The sequence below is a fragment of the Condylura cristata genome, unplaced genomic scaffold (genome assembly GCF_000260355.1).
Source record: "Condylura cristata isolate star-nosed mole 26May11 unplaced genomic scaffold, ConCri1.0 scaffold00011, whole genome shotgun sequence".
Lineage (NCBI taxonomy): Eukaryota > Metazoa > Chordata > Mammalia > Eulipotyphla > Talpidae > Condylura > Condylura cristata.
In genome coordinates, this window is record NW_004567112.1 from 29,630,963 (window position 1) to 29,650,831 (window position 19,869).

The following is a 19,869-nucleotide window of genomic DNA, read 5'->3' on the forward strand; positions in this document are numbered from 1 at the left end:
ACATTTTAGAATTGAAGTAACATGACAAATGAACAATAAAATTAGGGTATTTTACACTCTTCCTGAGATTGTCATGTGAACCTCATTTCACCAAGTGATATGACGACTATGTAAAACCATTTTGGGGCACATAGGTCCATGTGTCCCAGACACAAAGCAGGCTAACCTGGAAGAACAGCAGCCAGCTGACACCACATCTGTGGGTCACTAGGCAGCCTCTACTATGTACTCTACGGAAAGTATTGGAAATGTTTAAAAAATAAAACATTGTCATCCAAACTGTGAGAATGTTAACTTGACAGTAACAGCACTGGTCAGTGGTGCTGTGAGATTATTGGACAGAATGGTGCATACAATCCACCTTCATAATCAAGACTTCTGTGATTTCATCTATGCTTCTGCAACAAAATGCTCCTTTGTTGTTTTTTAAATGTTAACAGTGGGGAATTTTCTATTTTCCTGAACTTCACAAAAGACAGGAAGTCTTCAAGGTCATGGCTTTCATCTTTTTCTGATCTGGCTTCCATTTTATGTTCTGCTTTAAGTACATTTAGGGAAGATTCCATTTTTCTGATTACATGGGCTTCAACACAAAAATTGATTTGTAGCTCTAAGTGGACTGGACAATACAGGAAAAGGACATTTATCTATGTAAAAAATTGGACTAGGGAGGTAAACCATGATGAATCATTTACTCTCCAGAGCCTGGTGAGTCCTTTTAGAAAAACACTACAGGTTTAAAGTTATATATATTTTCAGCATAATTTCAACATGCCTATTTAATTTGTACAGTGCTTTTGTGATTCTCAAAACGGTATTTCAAATGCTTCAACACTTAGTCACAAACTCCTCGTGTGATATATGGTCAGTTGTTTCAACTCTGCTCTTCCCAGTTATATGACCTTGTGGATTTGCTTACCTCTTTACAAACTAGCAATAGCAGTACTGGACTCAAAGGAATGTTATTTGATACAAAGGACTTAACACACAACATGCAAGAATAATTAGCTTTTACCGGCATATCTGAAAGCTCCACTTAAAAGTTAGATCTAATATTGTGTATTCCCCATAAAATTCCCCTGTGAACCAGTTCACCATCACCAGTCCTGTGTGCTTTTTTCTCCCATTTTGATCTCTTCCTCCCTTTCCCTCTTAAGCTGCTTATTTATGGTTGCCTGCTAGTTGTCTTGTTAATATTTTCCTGATCCCTCATTTCATTCTTTTATAGTCCTCTTATACATGAAGCCAGTTGATATTTTTCTTTTTCCTTCTGGCTTATTTCACTGAGCATGATCTCTTCAAGCTCCATCCATGTTGCTGTAAATGTTATGTTTATCTTTTTGATTGCTGAATTCCACTGTGTGTATGTATCATATCTTCTTGATCCAATCATCTATTTCAAGACATTTGGGTTCTTTACATATCTTAACCTATTGTGAACAGTGCTGCAATAAACATAGGGGTGCAGGTATTTTTTTGAACGAATGTTTTTGTGTCCTTTAGGTAGATTCCTAGTAGTTGAATTGTATGTATTGGAAGAATTGATGTTATCAAAATGGCCATCCTACCAAAATCAATTTACAGATTCAATGCTATTCTGATAAAAATGTCAATGATATTCTTCAAAGAAATAATATTGATGAAATTCATGTGGAACCACAAAAACCTCAAATAGACAAAGCTTCAACTAACTAAAAAAGGAGAACAAAGATATCACATACCCTGACTTCAAGCTATACCACAAAGCCATAATAATGAAAACAGTATGGTACTGGAACAAAGAAAAGACATGGATTATGGAATCAAACAGAAAACTGAGAAATAAATCCACCGATCTATGGATAACTAATCTTTGACAAAAGAGCAAAGAATATGTAATGTAACATCATATCCTATTGGAAGGTCGCAAACCTTGGGTATCATTTAGGAACTTTAACATGTACATAGTGTATCTAGGCAGACAATTAAGGGAAACATGCTACCTTTCTTCCCATAGTCTAACATTTTAACATAGAAAATACCAAGGGTTAGGATCCCTAGGGACAGAACACATCACCTCTTGTAGGGAGGAAATCAGGCTTCAAGGGAAACTTTCATTTCTTCCATTCTTTCTCTATATGCCTACTCTTCATCAAGCTTTGGTGAGAGAAGTACCTTCACTTTCTTTTATGTGCTGTGACTATTATTTACTCTTGATCTCACTTTTCAACTTTGCTAACTTCTGAGACTTATCACAATGAACTATGGTTGTTTACATGTGCTTGCTATGCATTAGAAAGCAATTATCTTACTCATCATTGTCTCCCATGTCCTGCTAGCATGGTACCCACTACACTCGTGTTTTCTGATTAAGATGTTCAATAGACACCCTTTTAAGCAAACCAAAAGGGCCTCTGTATATCTTTAACCATTTATCTCAGTTATTCTTTAACACTTTGTTTCAGAAATAAAGCTTATATAAAAAAAGGCTTATTAATGTCTAGGTCTTCACTCTGTTATAAGGGAGAAAAAAACTCCAGTGTTAACAGGAATTGTGGAACTTGTGATTATTTCCTTTGCTTTTGTCATATATTTTTCAAACAATACTCACATCCTATATATTAACTCATCTATTTTTGCACAGAAGAACTGGAATGTAGGCCAGAGGTACAGGGAAGTGAGCAGATTCCTCAGAGACACAGTGGGGAAATAACAGGTTTTACTGAATTTACTAAAATACACTGCTAAGGGGAGCAGAGGGCAAGGCAGGAGGGGTCCACTGCACCATATGTGAGTTAGTTCCCTGGCTGGGGATCAAACTCAGGCAACAGATGTGATAGTGCTGAGACCTAACCCCTAGGTCACCAGGGAGACGCACCTCATCTTTTAAATTGAAAAGTGTTAAGTTAGAGTAGCTTCCCCCAATATTGTTCAAATTACATCATTTTGTTTTATGTGTATGACACCATCCAAACATGAGGATATAAACTTTGGTACCAGAATATAACTATTTTGGTGCATACATTTCTCTTAGGAAAAAAACCCAAACAACCCAAATGAACTAGAAACAGCTGCTATAACTTGCACAGAGCTCACTAAATACCTGTACATTTCACCTTAATCCAGTGATAGATTTATGTTATTATCTTCATTTTATAGATGAGGAAATGGGCACAGCTGGGTTAAATAATGTGCCTAATGCTCTGTAAGAAGTGATTAGAAGAATAATTTGGGCTTTAAATAAAAACAGTAGAGCTATACATCCCCAGTTCATTGGCAGCAGATAATAAATTTTTCTTGAACAAATTACCTATTCAAATAGTATGCATACAGTTCAATTAAAAAGATCACAAAACCAATCATTATCTGTCTGGAATCTTTATTACTTCAGGAAGAAGCATCCCGTATACTTTGAGATGTTTAGAATAGCTGTTTCTGGATTACGTAATAAATATTTGTCAAAAATACTAAGCATCTAAATAATCATACACTTATTTCTTTTATTAAGAATACCCAAAAATAACTCTTCTGTATCAGGAAACCTATAAATGTCATAGAGTTAAATATTAGTCTATATAGGAGAGAAAAAATTCTGCCAGGAATATATGAAGCCTTTTAGCCTTTTCCCTGTTGCATTTTTTATTGCTATAATGAATGAAGAAAAACTGCTTTTGCCTTCCTTTTCAGTGCTTTGTATGAGAAATAACATTAAAAAAGTCAGGAGAAAAACTGCTTTCATAATCTCAAGGGTAAACCACAAACAGGCTTTTCTGAAGAAAGCTTTAAAGCTTGAAGAGATGAAAGAGGCAAGCATGTATTCTATTAAAAATTTCAATAAATATGCCCCCCAAAACTCAGCAATTATGAATATATGGTTTCTGTACTAGAAAATGAAATGATTTTCATGCTTTTACTAATTATTCTGAGAAACATTTTAAGGATAATGTGTTCATTAAACTTCAAAAGCAAAACTCAGGTACATATTAACAATTTTATATATATATATATATATATATATATGTTAACCTGGAATTTTCCATGTGATTAACATTCTATATTGTTCTAACACTGTCAAAATAGCAGGAGAATGAATCACCTATGTTTTGACTAAATGCTCAATACTTTTGATAAGTTCAGCAGATGAATATAAAAACAGTGAGTTTGTTTCAAATAGACCCGTTTCACTGGCTCATCAACACAGAAGTGCTAAGTATTCAAAGAAAGACTGCAAGTGACCCTTTATTTCTTCTGGGTCCTTTCACTAAACCTGTATGTCACTTATGACATTGTCAATATTCTGCAATAAAAATATTATGCAGGTTTACTAATTTTCACTTCGAAATAAATTAAAACTAGACACATATTTTCATAACACAAACCTTAGCTTTCACATTCATTAGAACAACTAGAATTACTCAAACACAAGAACTGGAAATGTTTGTGCTTATTTGGGAGAGAACTACTGAATTTATTATCCAGAAGAAAAAGCAGACCTGAAGCATTATATTACTGGAACATTTGAAACATGCTGACAAGTTCTTATTTACTAAATTTCAAAAAAAGCTGCTTGTACAAACTAATGAGTATCCGCTCCTGTTAACAAGTAAGATATCTGATGTATCTAAGAAGCCAGAGTTGAGTCACTTCACTTCTTTCTGCTGCTTCCACCAGTTGCTAGAATAGTGGCAACTCGCATAAATATATTTAATGTATCCATGTAGATTCCCATCATCCTAGAAAAGAAAATTTTGCCCACTAAGTATAATTTTAATAACAACGATAAAAACTAATTTAGAAGGAAAAAATACTAATTATTTGTCCTAGGAATATGAAATGAAAATTAAAAACAAGATGCATCTGAGGAAGTCCTAGACTAGAAAACAGCCAAAATTTTCTTCTGGCAGATCTTTACATGTTGAAGGAAAGTTGAAAAAGTACCATTATTCTATCCTTTGACACTCTACTATGAATAGCATCTTGCAAAAAACAAAAACAAACAACAACAAAAAACCCCTGGGTGATAGACAATGAAATAGTCAAAACCAAAGAAACACCTTTACATAAAGGTGCTAGAAACAAGTCTGGCATTTTTAATTATAAATATTCCCTAATGTCTGCCCCCTCCCCCATGAAAAATGCTAAAAATTTTAACTTTTACACCAGCTTTTAAATTATTACGTTTGGGGAAAAAAAAAAAAACAACTTAAAAAAATGTGGCAGACACAGTGTAACTCAAGACAATTGTTTAAATAAAACTACCCAGTTTGCTAGTGAGGTCAAGAAAACAAAAAAGTATTTGTAACATGTAACAGTTAAACTTGAGTGTCTCCAAAATGTAATTTCATTATGACGTTTTTTCAATTTTCAACAATAGGTTTTTTTATTAAAAAAACTTTTTATTTGAAGTTTTATGTCAGTTATGTATACTTTCAATGAGTAATACTTGGCTAATACCTATCTTTCCTTCACTTTTTTTTTTTTTTTTAAGATTTATTTATTTGTACATACAGAACTGGGGTACAGGCCAGAGGCTCAGGGGTGGCGAGAGGCTTCACCAGAGACAGAGTGGGGAGCAGAACAGGCAGATCAACGAAGTACACTGCTGAGGGGAGCAGCAGGCAGGTCAGGAGAGGTCTGCCACGCCATGTGGTCACCTCCGGGGCAGGCGGGAATCGAACTCATGGGGAAGTGGCTTTAGCTTCTCAGTGCAGTGCTTTAACCAGCTGCGCCACCAGGGAGGGCCTCTTTTCTTCATTTTTAAAGTCTATTAAGTAAGTTAACTAAAAAACTTAATTGGCCAATGCAAGCACTATAAAGTTAGTTACTAAATACAGGCATAATACTATGAATTATAATACCGGACTATTGCACTTATTTGAAATACATTCAAAATCTGATGGATACATAACTTACTAAAGAAAGATAATGAGTCAAATAGTAACAGAAATAGAACTAAAATCTAACAAAGCCACTGTTACGGGTTGAAGTCAAATGATAGATTGTAGTTCTAAACCTGGTACCACGAATATGACTTTATATGGGGAATAGTGGGTTTTGGCAGATATAATTAAGAAGTCAGTTAAAACAACGTCAAGCTGGATTTATAAGCTCTAATCCAATGTGCCTCGTGTCCTTTTTAAAAAGAGAAGAGACGACACAGATAGAATGTCATGTGAAGACAGAGACTGGAGGGGCTTATCTATAAGCCAAGGAATGCTGAAGATTGTTGGCTATCCTAGGAAGTCAGAAGAGACACAAGGAACAGTATTCTCTCTTAGAGTACTTAGAAGGTACTAACCCTTGCTATCACTTTGATTTCAGACTGCTGGTGTCTACATATTTAATAATTTCTGTTGTTTTAAATCACTTATAAGTTATAATTTTCAGCATTTTTTATGGAAGTCTGAGCAAATAGTCATAAAACAATAGACCAAAATGTCCAAAACACAAATACCCTTTTGCAACACATTACAGAATACTTACGAATTGATGGGATCATATTTTTGAGTCCCATAAAATGGTACTAGTTCTGCACGCTTGATTACTTTTTGGGTATCATACAGAAGGAACATGCTGAAAAGAACCAATCCTCCATAAACTGTCACTGAGTACAGAGTGGCACCAGCCACAGAAGTAGGTGGGAGAAACATAGAACCTGAAATCAAAAGGAGATAACATTTTTGAAAAAGTACTTTCCTGTAGTAAAATGTACAATTAATATTATTTAAATTTTTTCTTTGGTATGATACACAGGTTAAGAAACTGTCTGAGTATGTGTATTAATTTTATGTATGTGAAGTTCAAAATCCCACAATGCTTACTGCTCACATGGGTTACCTGCTCACATTACACTTAAGTGATGACAATTTTCTTATTCACCATAGCAATGTTTTCCCATTTTAGACATATTTGGTAAAACCAACAATAATGATTGGCGATGATACCAAATAGAAAACCCATAAAACTTGTCTGTATGTGTGTATACACGCACACACATATATTTAATTAAATGTTTACTGATAATACTGGTTGATACTATTCTAAGTTGCAGTTATACAACTCTGTACTTCTACATCTGTAAACACATCATGATCATCATTGAAAGTCTAGTTTCTATACATCACTGTGCCTTTTATTCCATTACTCAATTTCACCTTCTTTGCACATATCTTTTTTAACAACTTTTAAGAATGACACTTAAATTCTTCTACTTAGGACACCTGAATACTTCAGATGATTTTAGGGTACCATGAACCAAGAACCAAGTGTCAAAGCATAGCAGCTTACCCAGTGAGGACACAAAGACGAGACCCAGGCCCACTCCCAAAGGGGCGCCCATGTTCAGAAACTTCTCACTGGGTGCACACATGGCCACAGTGGAGAGGCCTCCCACAATGCCAGCTGTGTACCATGCAGCTCTGATGAGAAGAGGCCCTCCTAGTATTGTCAAAGGAGCCACCATTGCACCCATCACACCTGGAAAACAAGAGCAAGTACTCTGTCATTGAATAATAATTTAACAAGAAAATGCAACTTCTAACTAAGATTTCAAGTATTAACTTACTGTTAAACAATGATTGTGTAAAGTCTTCTCCTTATTTAAAAACTACCCCCAAAATGTTATAACCAAAACTTGTGGCTATCCAACTTCTAAAGCACAGCAGCAATATTGTTCTCAAATAATCACAACTCACAAGTAGTAACAATCTAGACTGTTAGTAACTTCATCAAATTCATGTATCTCATTAATTGGACCTCAGCATATCACTAGTTTTTGTAACAATATTCACATATACAAAAATTGAGATAAAAAGCCTTAAATCAAATAACTCAAGGTCAAATCTACTAGTAACAAAGAGGGAACAAAGTTCAACAAAAGAACGAGCATATAATGTTATCTTTCAATGTAGGTTCTGAGGACAGACATTGCTGTTCCCTCATGTAATAGGGAAATGATACCAGTTTGTAAATAGTACCTTTACTTGTCATATAAACATCTTCATAAAAATTAGTAACGATTAACAAAGAGAACATAAAACATCAATCTCAAATAAAGTATTATTTTCAGTGATAGATAGAATAATGTATCATTTTCTAAAACATTAAGTGCTCAAAGTTTAACTTAGAATAGGCCCAAGCTATCATCATGTTGAAATTCAATACCAGAATGCATCTTTTGTATAACTTCCAGGTCAAATACTAAGGTATATCATATCTCATACTGATATATAATTGATAAATATTTTTCTGCTTTAAGAAAAGGGATAAAAATCCCTCTGTAAGACATTTCTATTATAATTCCCATCAATTTTGCAACTGATTGTACAATTTTTATCAAACTTTAAGATTATTCAGAGATTTTTCAGTGACTTTTAGATAAAATCTTAAATGGTAAAAGATGTATGTTACTCAAGGACATACAAAACTAATGAAGTTAACATTATTATGTAAATGAAAATCAATATTCTACAAACTGGTACAGTCACTATGGAAATAGAGGTTCCTCAAAATAGTAAAAAAATAGAACTACTGTATGATCCAGCAATTTTACTTCTGGGCTAACAGTCAAGGATTTTAGGATCTCATAGTGATACCTGTACCCCCAGGTTGATTGGAAGACTACAGGCAAGATGTGGAAACAACCTGTCTGAAGTGGGTCAGTGGATAAAAAATGCAGTATTATTCAGCCATAAGAAGGAAAATCCTGTTTATAATAACTTCCATGAATCTTGTAGTAGGTATTATGCTAAATGAAATAGAAACAAATACTACTTGGTGGAATCTGAAAAAGGCAAACTCAGAAACAGAATAGAGTAGTGATTACCAGGGGGTGAGGTATAGGGGAATATTGGTCTCAAGGCACAAACCTACCAGTTGTGAGATTAACAAGTTTGGGGATTTAATGTATAAAGCATAACGATGATAATTATATCATGTAACTTGGGTATGTAACTTATTACATGTTACTAAGAAGGCAGATTTTAAATGTACTCACTACAAAAAAAAGATACGGAACTAGAGGATTGTGAGCTACTTCTATAGTAGTAATTATTTTGTAATATAGATCAAACGAATCTATTCCGTGCCTTAAACTTATACAATAGTATATGTCACATATCTGAATATAGCTGGGTGAAAACACACTATGATTGAAACCAGTTTTGTCTACAGAGTGTTACACACCGGGATGAAAAGTGAAAACAGAGTGTACTGGGATGTTAGTACCATGTCAAAACTCAGCTCTGCTGTCCCTTAAACATGGTGAGTGGGTCATCCAAGCCCCATGTCTTCTCAGTCATGCAGGTGAATGAAAGAGCAGAGTACTGGGCTTGAAATAATGTCAAGGTGGCTGTCCTGATATAGAGTACCTGGAGAAAAACCTTGGGCACCAAGGTTTCTCTTTGCTGCAATACTGCATGTTACTCTATTGTTTGCACTGTAGGTATGTCCTCTCACCAGCAGAAGAGAGCACTAAATACCTGTGTGAATTTCTCCAGACTGGCTGCATCTTTTTCCCTTAATTCCTAACAAACCATTGAATATATAGGTGGTCGTGGGGACTCCCAACACACACAAAATGCTATGGCTCAAGTAATTTATATATTGTAACAACATCAAATTAAAAAGGATTTTCCAAGCAGCCATGCAGATAGGCTTACTTAGGCTTAACTGAATTAAAACCACACAGCTACTTGAATTCAATTTAGTGAGTTACTAAGTATCTATAATTACCAGCCATACAAGGACACTGAATTTGTTTTCTCAAGGAATTCAGTGTTTAAAATAAATGCAGAACTCTACTCAATGACCACACAAAATCCTGAAAATTGAAAACATAAATATCAACAATAAAATTCAGGTGGGAAGGATTTTGGTGTTTCAATGAAAGGATGCATACTTAAAATTAAAAAACAAAAAAGAACTCTGATAGCATATGAAGAATATTTCACACCAAAATTTATCATATTAGGTGCCAAAAATACCTAATTTGTATTTATTAACGCATATCAAAAGCAATTCAGAGGTTGTCAACTGAAGTTTTAGTGAAATTCTTATTTGTGGTACAGACCATGTCCAGAGACAAAATATCCTGCAATACATGATAAGGAAATCACTTTGTCTAAACTTTAAAAGTTTTTTCTTTTTTGAAGGATGGTATCATAGTATGTATCAAAAAAAAAAAAATACTAAAAATTTTCTTTTAATATCAGGATTTGACAGATTTCCCCCTAATCATGGTACCTTTGTGCTAGTAACAGCATCAAAATTCTGACCCATCTAACCATCTCAAACAAATGCAAAGATCTTTCTGGCTGTTAATGCTCAACTGCAAAAACCTCTATTATTATTTCACACATCTTATAGCTATTCCTCTTTTTCTCAACTCTCAGTTTTTAAAGATGCCCAATAAAAATAACTCAACTGATATGTATCAGATCTGAAATCCTCCAAATATTACACAAAATACATTAAAAGAAGTCTGCATAGACTAGACTATCACAGGAGGTGTGACAGTGGGGTTGCCCCTAGCTTTAGCTTTAGAACCATTAACTTTTCAGATCAGAGGTTGTGTAGCAATAATATAACCACCAACAAATAAAAAAAAAATTGTGTTTCCTAAACATGTAGATTAATCAATTACGTACAAGTGATTTACTTGTGATGAACCAACACAGTAGCATCGGAGGTTGTTTAACAAGCCAGAACATACCAGAATGTAGTAACCAAGCAAGGTGCTTTGGACCTGGGTTCTGGTGATAGGATATTGACTGTACCAGCATTCCAGCTCCAATCATGGCAGCTAAGGTTGCACCCACTGTCTGAAAAATACATATAACGAAGAGTAACTGATCCTTCTGCAATAAAACATGGCCCAAACAGTCTATCCAATAAACTATGTTAAAAAGGCTGAAGGGTTATAAACCAAATCCTGTAAATTTCTAGCATATTAAAGGCCTTACATTTTCAGTGTTGACCTGTAACCAAAAGTGCCCCTTATTGTCACAAAGTTTTATAGACAACTTTAAGTGTATGAATTGAACTTTGACTCAGCTTATAAAAATTTTACCCTTGTTGGGAATATTATCAAAAACTATAAAGTTACAGAATGATTATTTTAAATTCTAGCAAACAGCATTAAAAGAGATCTAATATATTTAGAATACATATGTACATATATTCATACAAGTATATAGCACATTGCTTTGAATTATTTGTTAAATGAAAAACTGAAAAATAGAAGGTAAATATCACAGTACAAAGGAGAATGAGAAAGACTCGACATTTCTACTTTAATTTGATGGCTGACTTGTTTTTATCCTTTTTCTCTAATCTTAGTTCCACTGTTGTAAACTTAAATATTCCTTGTTTAACAAGGAAGAAATGTGTATCTTCAGAAAACTTAAAGCAGAATTAGAAAACTTGTAATTCTTGGCATAGTCAGGCTCAAGGTACCCTGGCTGCCATGAGTAGTTGTCAGATGCTTCTCTCATTCCAAAACTCCTGTCATAAAGCTTGACACTGTGTATATGTCTATCGGCCTTCAAATGCTACATCTTCACTTCTGTAGCACCTGTCTGGAATTCCAAACTATTTTACTTATAAGCTTTAGCAGCAAGGAAGAGTGATCTTATGCCTACAGAGAAAGGACTGAGAATCTGGCCCCAAAATAAAAGTTTTTTGTAGCTTTACTTTAGGGGTTAAAATCTCTTGTATATTTCATTCTTGCTTACACAGCCATGCTTGCTATTAACAGCACTGATTAAAATTCCCTATGATCAAAACTGACATTCCTGGCAAATTAAGAAGACCCCCTTATTTATGTGTCTTCATGAAGCTTTAGGCTAGAAGATTCATGACACTCACCTGTGAAGATCATAACAATACTAAGTGGTTACACGTCTGGTAAATGGTATTCATTTTAGGAAGTGTAATATAGTGAAAATAATACAGACTTGGAAATTAAATGGATTTGGGTTAAATAACAGAACAATTAGTTTAACATGGGAAATTTCTATTCTATAAATTGCCCTATCTTCCCTTCCTGTCTCACACTAATTGCTCTAGTTTTATCATCTTACAAAGGCCTCCTGTTACACTTTCCTCTTTTCTTGTCCACACTTACTCTTAAAACTCAAACACAAATCATTTTTTTTTGTTGCTCCTACATCTGCAATGTCCTCTAATTAATTGCACAGGAACACTCCTCAGCTTGGCAAACATTTCCTTTGTAAATGTCTTTCGCATATTACAGATGCCAAACACTCAAATTTTATACCAATAGGATTTTAACATCACTTTTAATGACATAAAAGTCTCCTTTGCATAGCCGTATTGCAAATCAGGATTACTTTATGCTTTCCTCAAATTAAAAATACTAGCCCCTTTAGTAAGTTCCAATGAAATGTTTCCTTCATAGAATTTCCCTACTAGCTCAAGACAAAAGGTCTGTTAACTGAATTTACATGTTCTTTTTTTTAAATTATGGAATGCTCTCTTACCTGAAAGTAAGATATTAGATAATACTTTCCCAGAATACAGAGGCAGACTATTACACTCCTTGCCACTTCAGTTTGTTTATTTCTTCAACCAGACAGTTAATAGGTATCATGACTGAAGTAATTTTTTAATATCTAACAAAATAACATATTTTCAAGCAATACTCATAGAAGACAAAATCCTGTAAAGGTCTAAGGAAGTTAGTAGTAGTGAAAGCACTACTCTATACTTAAATAGAACGCTCATGTTTTTGTGACAGGTATTTTTCACTGACCTCTTAATATGGTTTTGCATTTTCTTCATTTTTTCAGTAAAAAACAGAGGTTGTTTGAAATCTGATATAAGTTAGATGCTCCTATATGTTTGGTTTCTAATCCCTCTGGAGTTATCAAAATATATATTCAATAAGTAACAGCTGACTTAACCTCAGAATGTGCTTCCTATTTTTGTCTCAGCTACCTCGGTCCTTTATACATTATTTAAACAAAATTTTGTTCAGTTCTTATTTAACCTTTGGATGTTTACTGGAAATGGAAAACAAGAACAAACTAACTTACCACCCAAGAACCTCTCATCATGAAGTTCATGACAGCGGGAGTTCTGCTCATTGCCATTGCAGACAAAGCTGTTACACCAACACTTCCTGCTAAGTACATGTAAGTAGAATGAATTCTATCCCTTACATATTGAGGCCAAATTCTGTTAAGAAACAAAACATGGTTAATTTATTAATACTGTGGATGTGAATTTCCAAAGAATCACTTACTAGCTGGGAGGTCTTGGAATGCACTGCTTTACTGCCCTAAATCTTATTCATTTATCTTGGAAATAATTACACAAGTCTTACAATTATTGGGAAGAGTCCCTTCATTTTCATATCAGTTATGAATAGAATTTGGATTCTTTGGCTAAGTTCCCCAATTTCTTTTAAGAAGTGTCCATTCGTTCAACTGCCTGAGCTTTATTTTAGGTTTCTCCTGCCTAAAGTTGCTTATAGACTATTCTTCACAGTTTCCAAAGCTGAGGAAAAGAAAATAGTCTCTAGCTTGTAGAGGCAGAAGGATACTGTGATTTCTTCAGGATATTTTTCAAAATGCCTGATTTCCCTTATTAATGTTCTTGAAAAGGAAAATTCAATCAAAATTCTTTCAGTTTAACTTTAGTACTTTTAATTGGGATTTATTTTGAAAAATTCTAAGCTTACTTCATATACCAACTTCTTCCAAAGTAATATCCAGAGACAGATATTCTGATGAGATGGCTACAGGAAATATCTAAAATGTTTCATCTTCGAAGAATACTTATTAACAACTGTCTTTGGCATAAATCTATGTAAAAACGGAAACATTATTTTTGTGCTTTTCATTACATAGTGCTAAGAAGCTTAGTTGCAAATTCATAATTTAATTGTTATGAAAAAACTTAATATAAAACAAATAAGCACCTGATGCTATTGTCATACATTTTCTCCTTGCTTAAACACATTTAGTTTTGGTAAGAGAGTTTTACTTAGGTTTGAATAAATACTTGCCAACTAAATAAAAGTTGATTCTTATTCATGTATTTTTCTACATACTTGGAAGATACATTACATTCCAAAAGTGGCAAAAAATAGTGAGAAGAAAATTGGAATCTCTGGTTCAACAATGGAAATGTCTTGGAACAATTTACTTACACAGCCTTTTCAATAGCTCCAATCTCGTTAGACATTCCCAAACCATAGTAGCACAATGCTCCAAGACCAACAGCAGCCCCTCCAGCAATGAACCATCTTCCCATCTGATCAACTGTGGTACACAAGATAAATACATATTAATAGTGACATGCATTGACTAAATTAAAGTTCCCAATATTTATGTAAGAGAAGTCAAACCATATGGTGTTTTTCTTCATAAAAGCTATAACTTGTATATATGGAGATACAGAAAAAAAGCCTTAGTAAACAAGGATACCACTAAAAACAAAGGTATAAAACCAGTACAAGAAATCCCCAGACTTGATTAATATTTCTTCAAAAAAAAAGGGGGCAATGTATGTGGGCATACTTCCCAAGATACACTATTCTATTAGTAAGAGTGGGGTGTGTTCAAGACATTTTTAGAGAGCAAGGATGAGAAAGAAATGTCAAGTCACACTACACTGTCCAATGTGCTATTTACAAAGATGATTCTTTATAGAATTAAGAAACAAGAAAGCCAAAGAAAAAGTGTTTATGGAGTAGAATCAAGGGAGAGGGTCCGCTTGTTTTAGAGTACTGCCAAAGAAATAATTAACTTACCAGTTCTAATTTGAAGGAAGTAGTCATAAACAATGTCTTATTCCCTTCAGTCTAAATTTGTATACTAAGAGTGTTGCTATGATTCATGTAATTTGTTTCCTGGGGCCACCTTATTAAAACGATTTGCCTTGACAAATGCTGACTGGTGATCTTTTCCATTGTAGTGTGCTGACATTTTGCAAGGTTGTTAAGGAAAGATGTTTTTTGGCTTTGGATAGATTAACAAAATGTTAACTTCAAAGTTAGAATCCAAACTGTGAACCAAAATGACTTCATTAAGGTACTGAGTTCCTGATAGGCCTTATACTGCCAGTCACTATGAAGACCCTTCTTGAACAGCTAGGCCTTTTATTTACATTTATTTTGGCAACTTACTCTTGACCTGAAACATGTAAGTAATATATGCTGAATGAAGGCTCTGCAAATTCAAATAAACTTCCTTAACAAATTATACCTTTTATAGATTGTTAGCTACATCCTAAAAAAGAAGTGGCTAAAGTTAAATTTTCTCTGGAAGAAATACTGAGAACCACTGAACCCAGTGTAAGATACTACAATTTTCTCAGGTCTCTGAGAATGATTATATCCTTTCTCTCCTCCTAAAAATGTACAAATATAGGCCCTCCCTGGTGGTGCAGTGGGTTAAAGCACAGCACTAAGAAGCTAAAGCCACTTCAGCATGAATTCAATCCTGGCCCAGGAGGTGATCCACATGGTGCAGCAGACCTCTCCTGACCCGCCCGCCGCTCCCCTCAGCAGTGTACTTTGTCTATCTGCCTGTTCTGCTCCCCACTGTGTCTCTGGTGAATCCTCCCACCACCCCTGCACCTCTGGCCTGTACCCCAGTTTTGTATGCATAAATAAATAAATAAATCTTAAAAATGTACAAATATAGAAATTTGACTAAGCTTTTAGGAAGTTGTTCAAAGACCTCTTAAACATAATAGTATTCTAGTTTAAAACCTAAAGAGTATCACTTACTCTTAAATATCTTTTCCATTGATGGTTCCAATGCTGCCTCTTTAAGTTCTTGACCAGTTTTCCCACGCCGGATCCCAATTCTGGTTTTGGTGGCATATTCCTGACATACATGAAAACAAAGGCATTGAAAGGTCTTGTTACACAATAAACTCTACATAAAGCTATCTCGTACTTTCCGTTTATGAATAAAGCAAATTAGCCATTTAAAAAGCCACTAAAAAGTTAAATATAGACCTTATCTATGTTATATCTTCAAAATGATTCATGAAATGCTTGTTTAAATTGCAGAATTGTTTCATAAACTCATAGAGATTTGTATCTCTAGAATTACAATATTTGAAACACTAAGGAAAAAAACTCAGTATGTACTACGGTGAGAGGGAAGGATAAATAATCACTACTTTTAACTCTTTTCAAAAGAACAGTTCAAGAGGAAAAAAGCTATCTCCTTCAGATATTGTCTATTTTCTTATCTACTCTCTCATCTCTAAAATTTGTCTCTTTAATTTGAATGTTAGTGAAAAATATTATGAAAGGAAATGGGTTTCTCTCTAACCTGACATTTTGTTTTACTATTCTCCAGAGGAGCTGAAATGGATATTTTCAGTAGCTGATTAGTAAGCTACTGGCCAAATGGTCATATTCCTGGCTTCTTAAACATAGTGTCCATAATAATTTTGCTGTATCATTTTGTTCATAATCCCCCATAAGTTAGCCTAAATACTCTGAAAGAGAAACTCTAAGAGCTATTAAGTAAAGGAAAGGTAATAGAGCTCTTTTTGTCTCTTTCACAGGTTAAGAATGGAACAGAATAATATAAAACTAATGGATGAAAAAGCTGATATGGAATATTATGAGGGCTAACTGTTGCAGCAAATCACTAATGTACTACAGGAACGTAGTACATTACTGTCAAATAAATACATACTGAGAAACAAAAATATTCAGATTATAATTATTTTTACCCTGCTAGGTGTTAAGAGCCACTGAGTCTTTGTGATGGAATTCTTTACAACAGGGGAGGGCTTGGTGAAAGCTGGGTGGAAAACCCTGGAAGGTAGTGTCCGGAGACACACCAGTCTTGCGGCCAGCATGGTGGTGCACCAGGTTTATCAAGCAGATTTTAAATGCTACAGAGATGGAAAAAAAAAAATTCATTAGTCAATTAGGGGAAGATACTCAGGATTCAAAACCAAGAAGAAGTCAATGACTTTTGAGTAGAAATGCTGGGTAATATGAAATCTGTTTATCCCTTATAGTTCAAGAAATCCATCCCATGGAATCCAGTTTTGGACTGACTACTGAAAAGGCTTATATCCCAGTTTGAACAACAGGAAATGTGACTGTGCATAAAATAAGTGATTGAGGCAGACTTTATTATTTAAGAAAATTCAGGATGTGTGACAACTTTTACAAATGTGGCTGTGAGTTCAGATTTACAATAGCACTGAAAGTGAAAAGTTACAATAAGACTACAGCTTTTGAGCAGAGGAAGGTATCATCCAAGGAAGAGACAATTCTTCGAGGTCATACTGCATTATAATCCTATAAAAATAGCAAGGGAAATCAAATCACAAAGTTATGCTTAGACAAGCCAAATAACACTTTTCCTCAATACAGGACAAACATTCAAAGCACTGAATTCATGTGGGATGCGATGTAAAATGTAGATTCTTGGATCTCAATTCGGTCCAAAAGATTCTAGGATTCTAGGCGACACAGTATATATTTTATTTAGCAACCTTCTTCCACCCCTAACCAAAACCCTTGCTTAAAGAAGCACTGTACTTTCAGCCTTGCCACCAGATATGTGAGGGCGTACAAGACTGGGCAGATGGCCTTTGGAGAATTACCAACTGGGAGCACTTTCACACTATTACATCATATCAGCCTACAATCGCCAGGTATCTTCCTCAGTCCTTAGGCCACCCTCTGGGAAAGAGGCCCAGTGAGACAGTGACCTCTATGTCCAATAACAGAACAGGATGGGGATCTTTCCTTCTCCACAGGCTATGAATTTCGCCTTCGTTATGAAATGTGCAAATGTTACCAACCCGGCACGCTTGAGAATACTGAGATCAAGCGTCGAGTACCCGAGAAAGTTCACCCACCTCACTAGACTCGGATGAGAACGAGGCAGAGAGCCTCAAGTCTCCCAAAGTCAAGGGACACTTCCACACCCCCGCTTCAGACACCCTCGTGGCTTCCTGGATGGTGGCTGTGGGGCCCTACAAATGACTCAGCAACCCCAGGGAGGAAAGCGGTGAGCGTGAGCCGCTGCCTACATACCCTGTCCTAGCAGCCGCCGCCCCCATCCACCCGGTCACCCACAGGTCGACGGCCCGACGCTCCGCCAGGTTGTGACGCAACCAGAGCGCCTCCGCCCCGGGCCCTCCCAAGACGCACTCTGTTGCCTCGCGGGGCGAGGAGTCAGTGGTAAATGGAATTCCGGTGTCTGTCGGCCGGGAGAAGCCCTACCTCAGATCCCGGTCACAGTGTTCCTTCCGGGCCGGCGACAGGCAGATGCGCAAACTCCCTAATACTCAACGCAGCCCTTACTGTTACTACGCGCAGGTCCTCTGGCTCACAGCGTGAGGTAACATCCTCTGCAAACTCTATGGCTAGCCAATCATGAGCCGCTTTCTGGAGGAAGAGGCGGGTACATGGCGTCTTGGAAGAAGGGGGTGTTACAGTTTATGAGGCATGGTCAGTGGGAGATTGTTGGGCGAGTCGCAGTTGATGTCCATTTTGGATGTGGGCAGACAAGGCTTTTCGGCCATCATAATTGTGGGCAAAGGCGGCGCTCCTCTTGTTATTTCGTATTTATCGCAATGTTTTCTCTTGTAGGCTTTATTCTCAGTTTAAAAATTGAAAGAGAATGATGTGAGAGCTAAGAAATAATCCATGGTGCTGTCCCTTTTTTGTATGCCTTCTGAAGAACTTGGCTGTGATACAATGTGCCAAATGTGACTTTCAGACTGAGCCAACCAGTTTCATTGCTCTGTGACCGAGACATGTTTTCAAGCTTGTGTAATATTCCTGACACAGACTCCGCCTTATTTTTTTATTTATTTTTATTTTTTATTTTTTTTAATTATTACAAAAGTTTATTTTTACATCATTTTGCACATTTTTTTTCCCATCCCGATTGTAATCCCCACGGGTTTCCCATCACCAAATCACCCGTAGACTCCGCCTTTTTTCAGGGTTGTTCTGAGGACTTTGCTTGAAACTTGCTTGCAATTTATAAAGGGGAAAAGCCATTTCTCCACTATGTAAGGGAGTACATTTTTCAAATTTATTTTAACTTTTCCCCTTTACCTATTTAAGCAATTTATATCACACACTACACTAGGAATATATATAAACAAGCAAAAACAGAACTGGTTCCATTATTATTATTATTATTGTTATTTTTAGATTTATTTATTTATCCGTACAGAACTGGGGTACAGGCCAGAGATACGGAGGGTGAGAGGATTCACCAGAGACAGAGTGGGGGTACAGAACAGGCAGATCTACGAAGTACACTGCTGAGGGGAGCAGCAGGCGGGTCAGGAGAGGTCTGCCTCTCCATGGGGATCGAATTCATGCGGAAGAGGCTTAAGCTTCTTTGTGCTGTGCTTTAACCCGCTGCGCCACCAGGGAGGGCCGGTTCCATTATTTTTATTAAAGATTTATTTATCTTCCATTATTTTTATTAAAGATTTATTTATCTGCATACATAACTGGAGTACAGACCAGAGGTACAGGGGTGGTGAGAGGATTCACCAGAGACAGAGCTGGGAGCCGAACAGGCAGATCAATCAACAAAGTCCACTGCTAAGGGGAGCAGCGGGTGGGTCGGGAGAGGTGTGCTGCACCATATGGGTCACCTCTGGGACAGGTGGGGATGGAACTCTTGCGAAGTGGCTTTAGAGTCTTAGTGTTGTGCTTTAACCCGCTGTGCCACCAGGGAGGGCCCTGGTCCATTATTTTTACAAAATAAAGTCCTTGCCCTTCAGACATATACTTTCTGATGGGACAAAAATATGGACAAAATATTTGCTGATGATAAGTACTGAGAAGAAAAATAAAGCTGGATAAAGCCTTAAAGGGCAACTCAGCTCTTGTATGCATAAATAAAGAACTCT

General features: G+C 35.9%; 1 protein-coding gene across 3 annotated transcripts; it reads right to left on the minus strand.

The window, feature by feature from the left end:
* Positions 1-3,341: 3,341 nt before the first annotated feature.
* On the minus strand, positions 3,342-18,325 carry GHITM (growth hormone inducible transmembrane protein). 3 transcript variants are annotated; one of them, XM_004680688.2, is made up of 9 exons: positions 18,215-18,325; positions 16,702-16,866; positions 15,737-15,836; positions 14,153-14,264; positions 13,035-13,176; positions 10,691-10,799; positions 7,267-7,455; positions 6,463-6,634; positions 3,342-4,712 (listed from the first exon to the last, which is right to left on the minus strand). In XM_004680688.2, exons 2-9 carry the CDS (start codon positions 16,828-16,830, stop codon positions 4,625-4,627), a joined length of 1,041 nt encoding a protein of 346 aa, XP_004680745.1. In that variant the 5' UTR covers positions 16,831-16,866; positions 18,215-18,325; the 3' UTR covers positions 3,342-4,624. The 3 variants fall into 3 exon arrangements, with proteins under 3 accessions (XP_004680745.1, XP_012579371.1, XP_012579372.1); XM_012723917.1 differs by lacking the exon at positions 18,215-18,325 and adding an exon at positions 18,026-18,111; XM_012723918.1 differs by lacking the exon at positions 18,215-18,325 and adding an exon at positions 17,848-17,948.
* Positions 18,326-19,869: the final 1,544 nt, after the last annotated feature.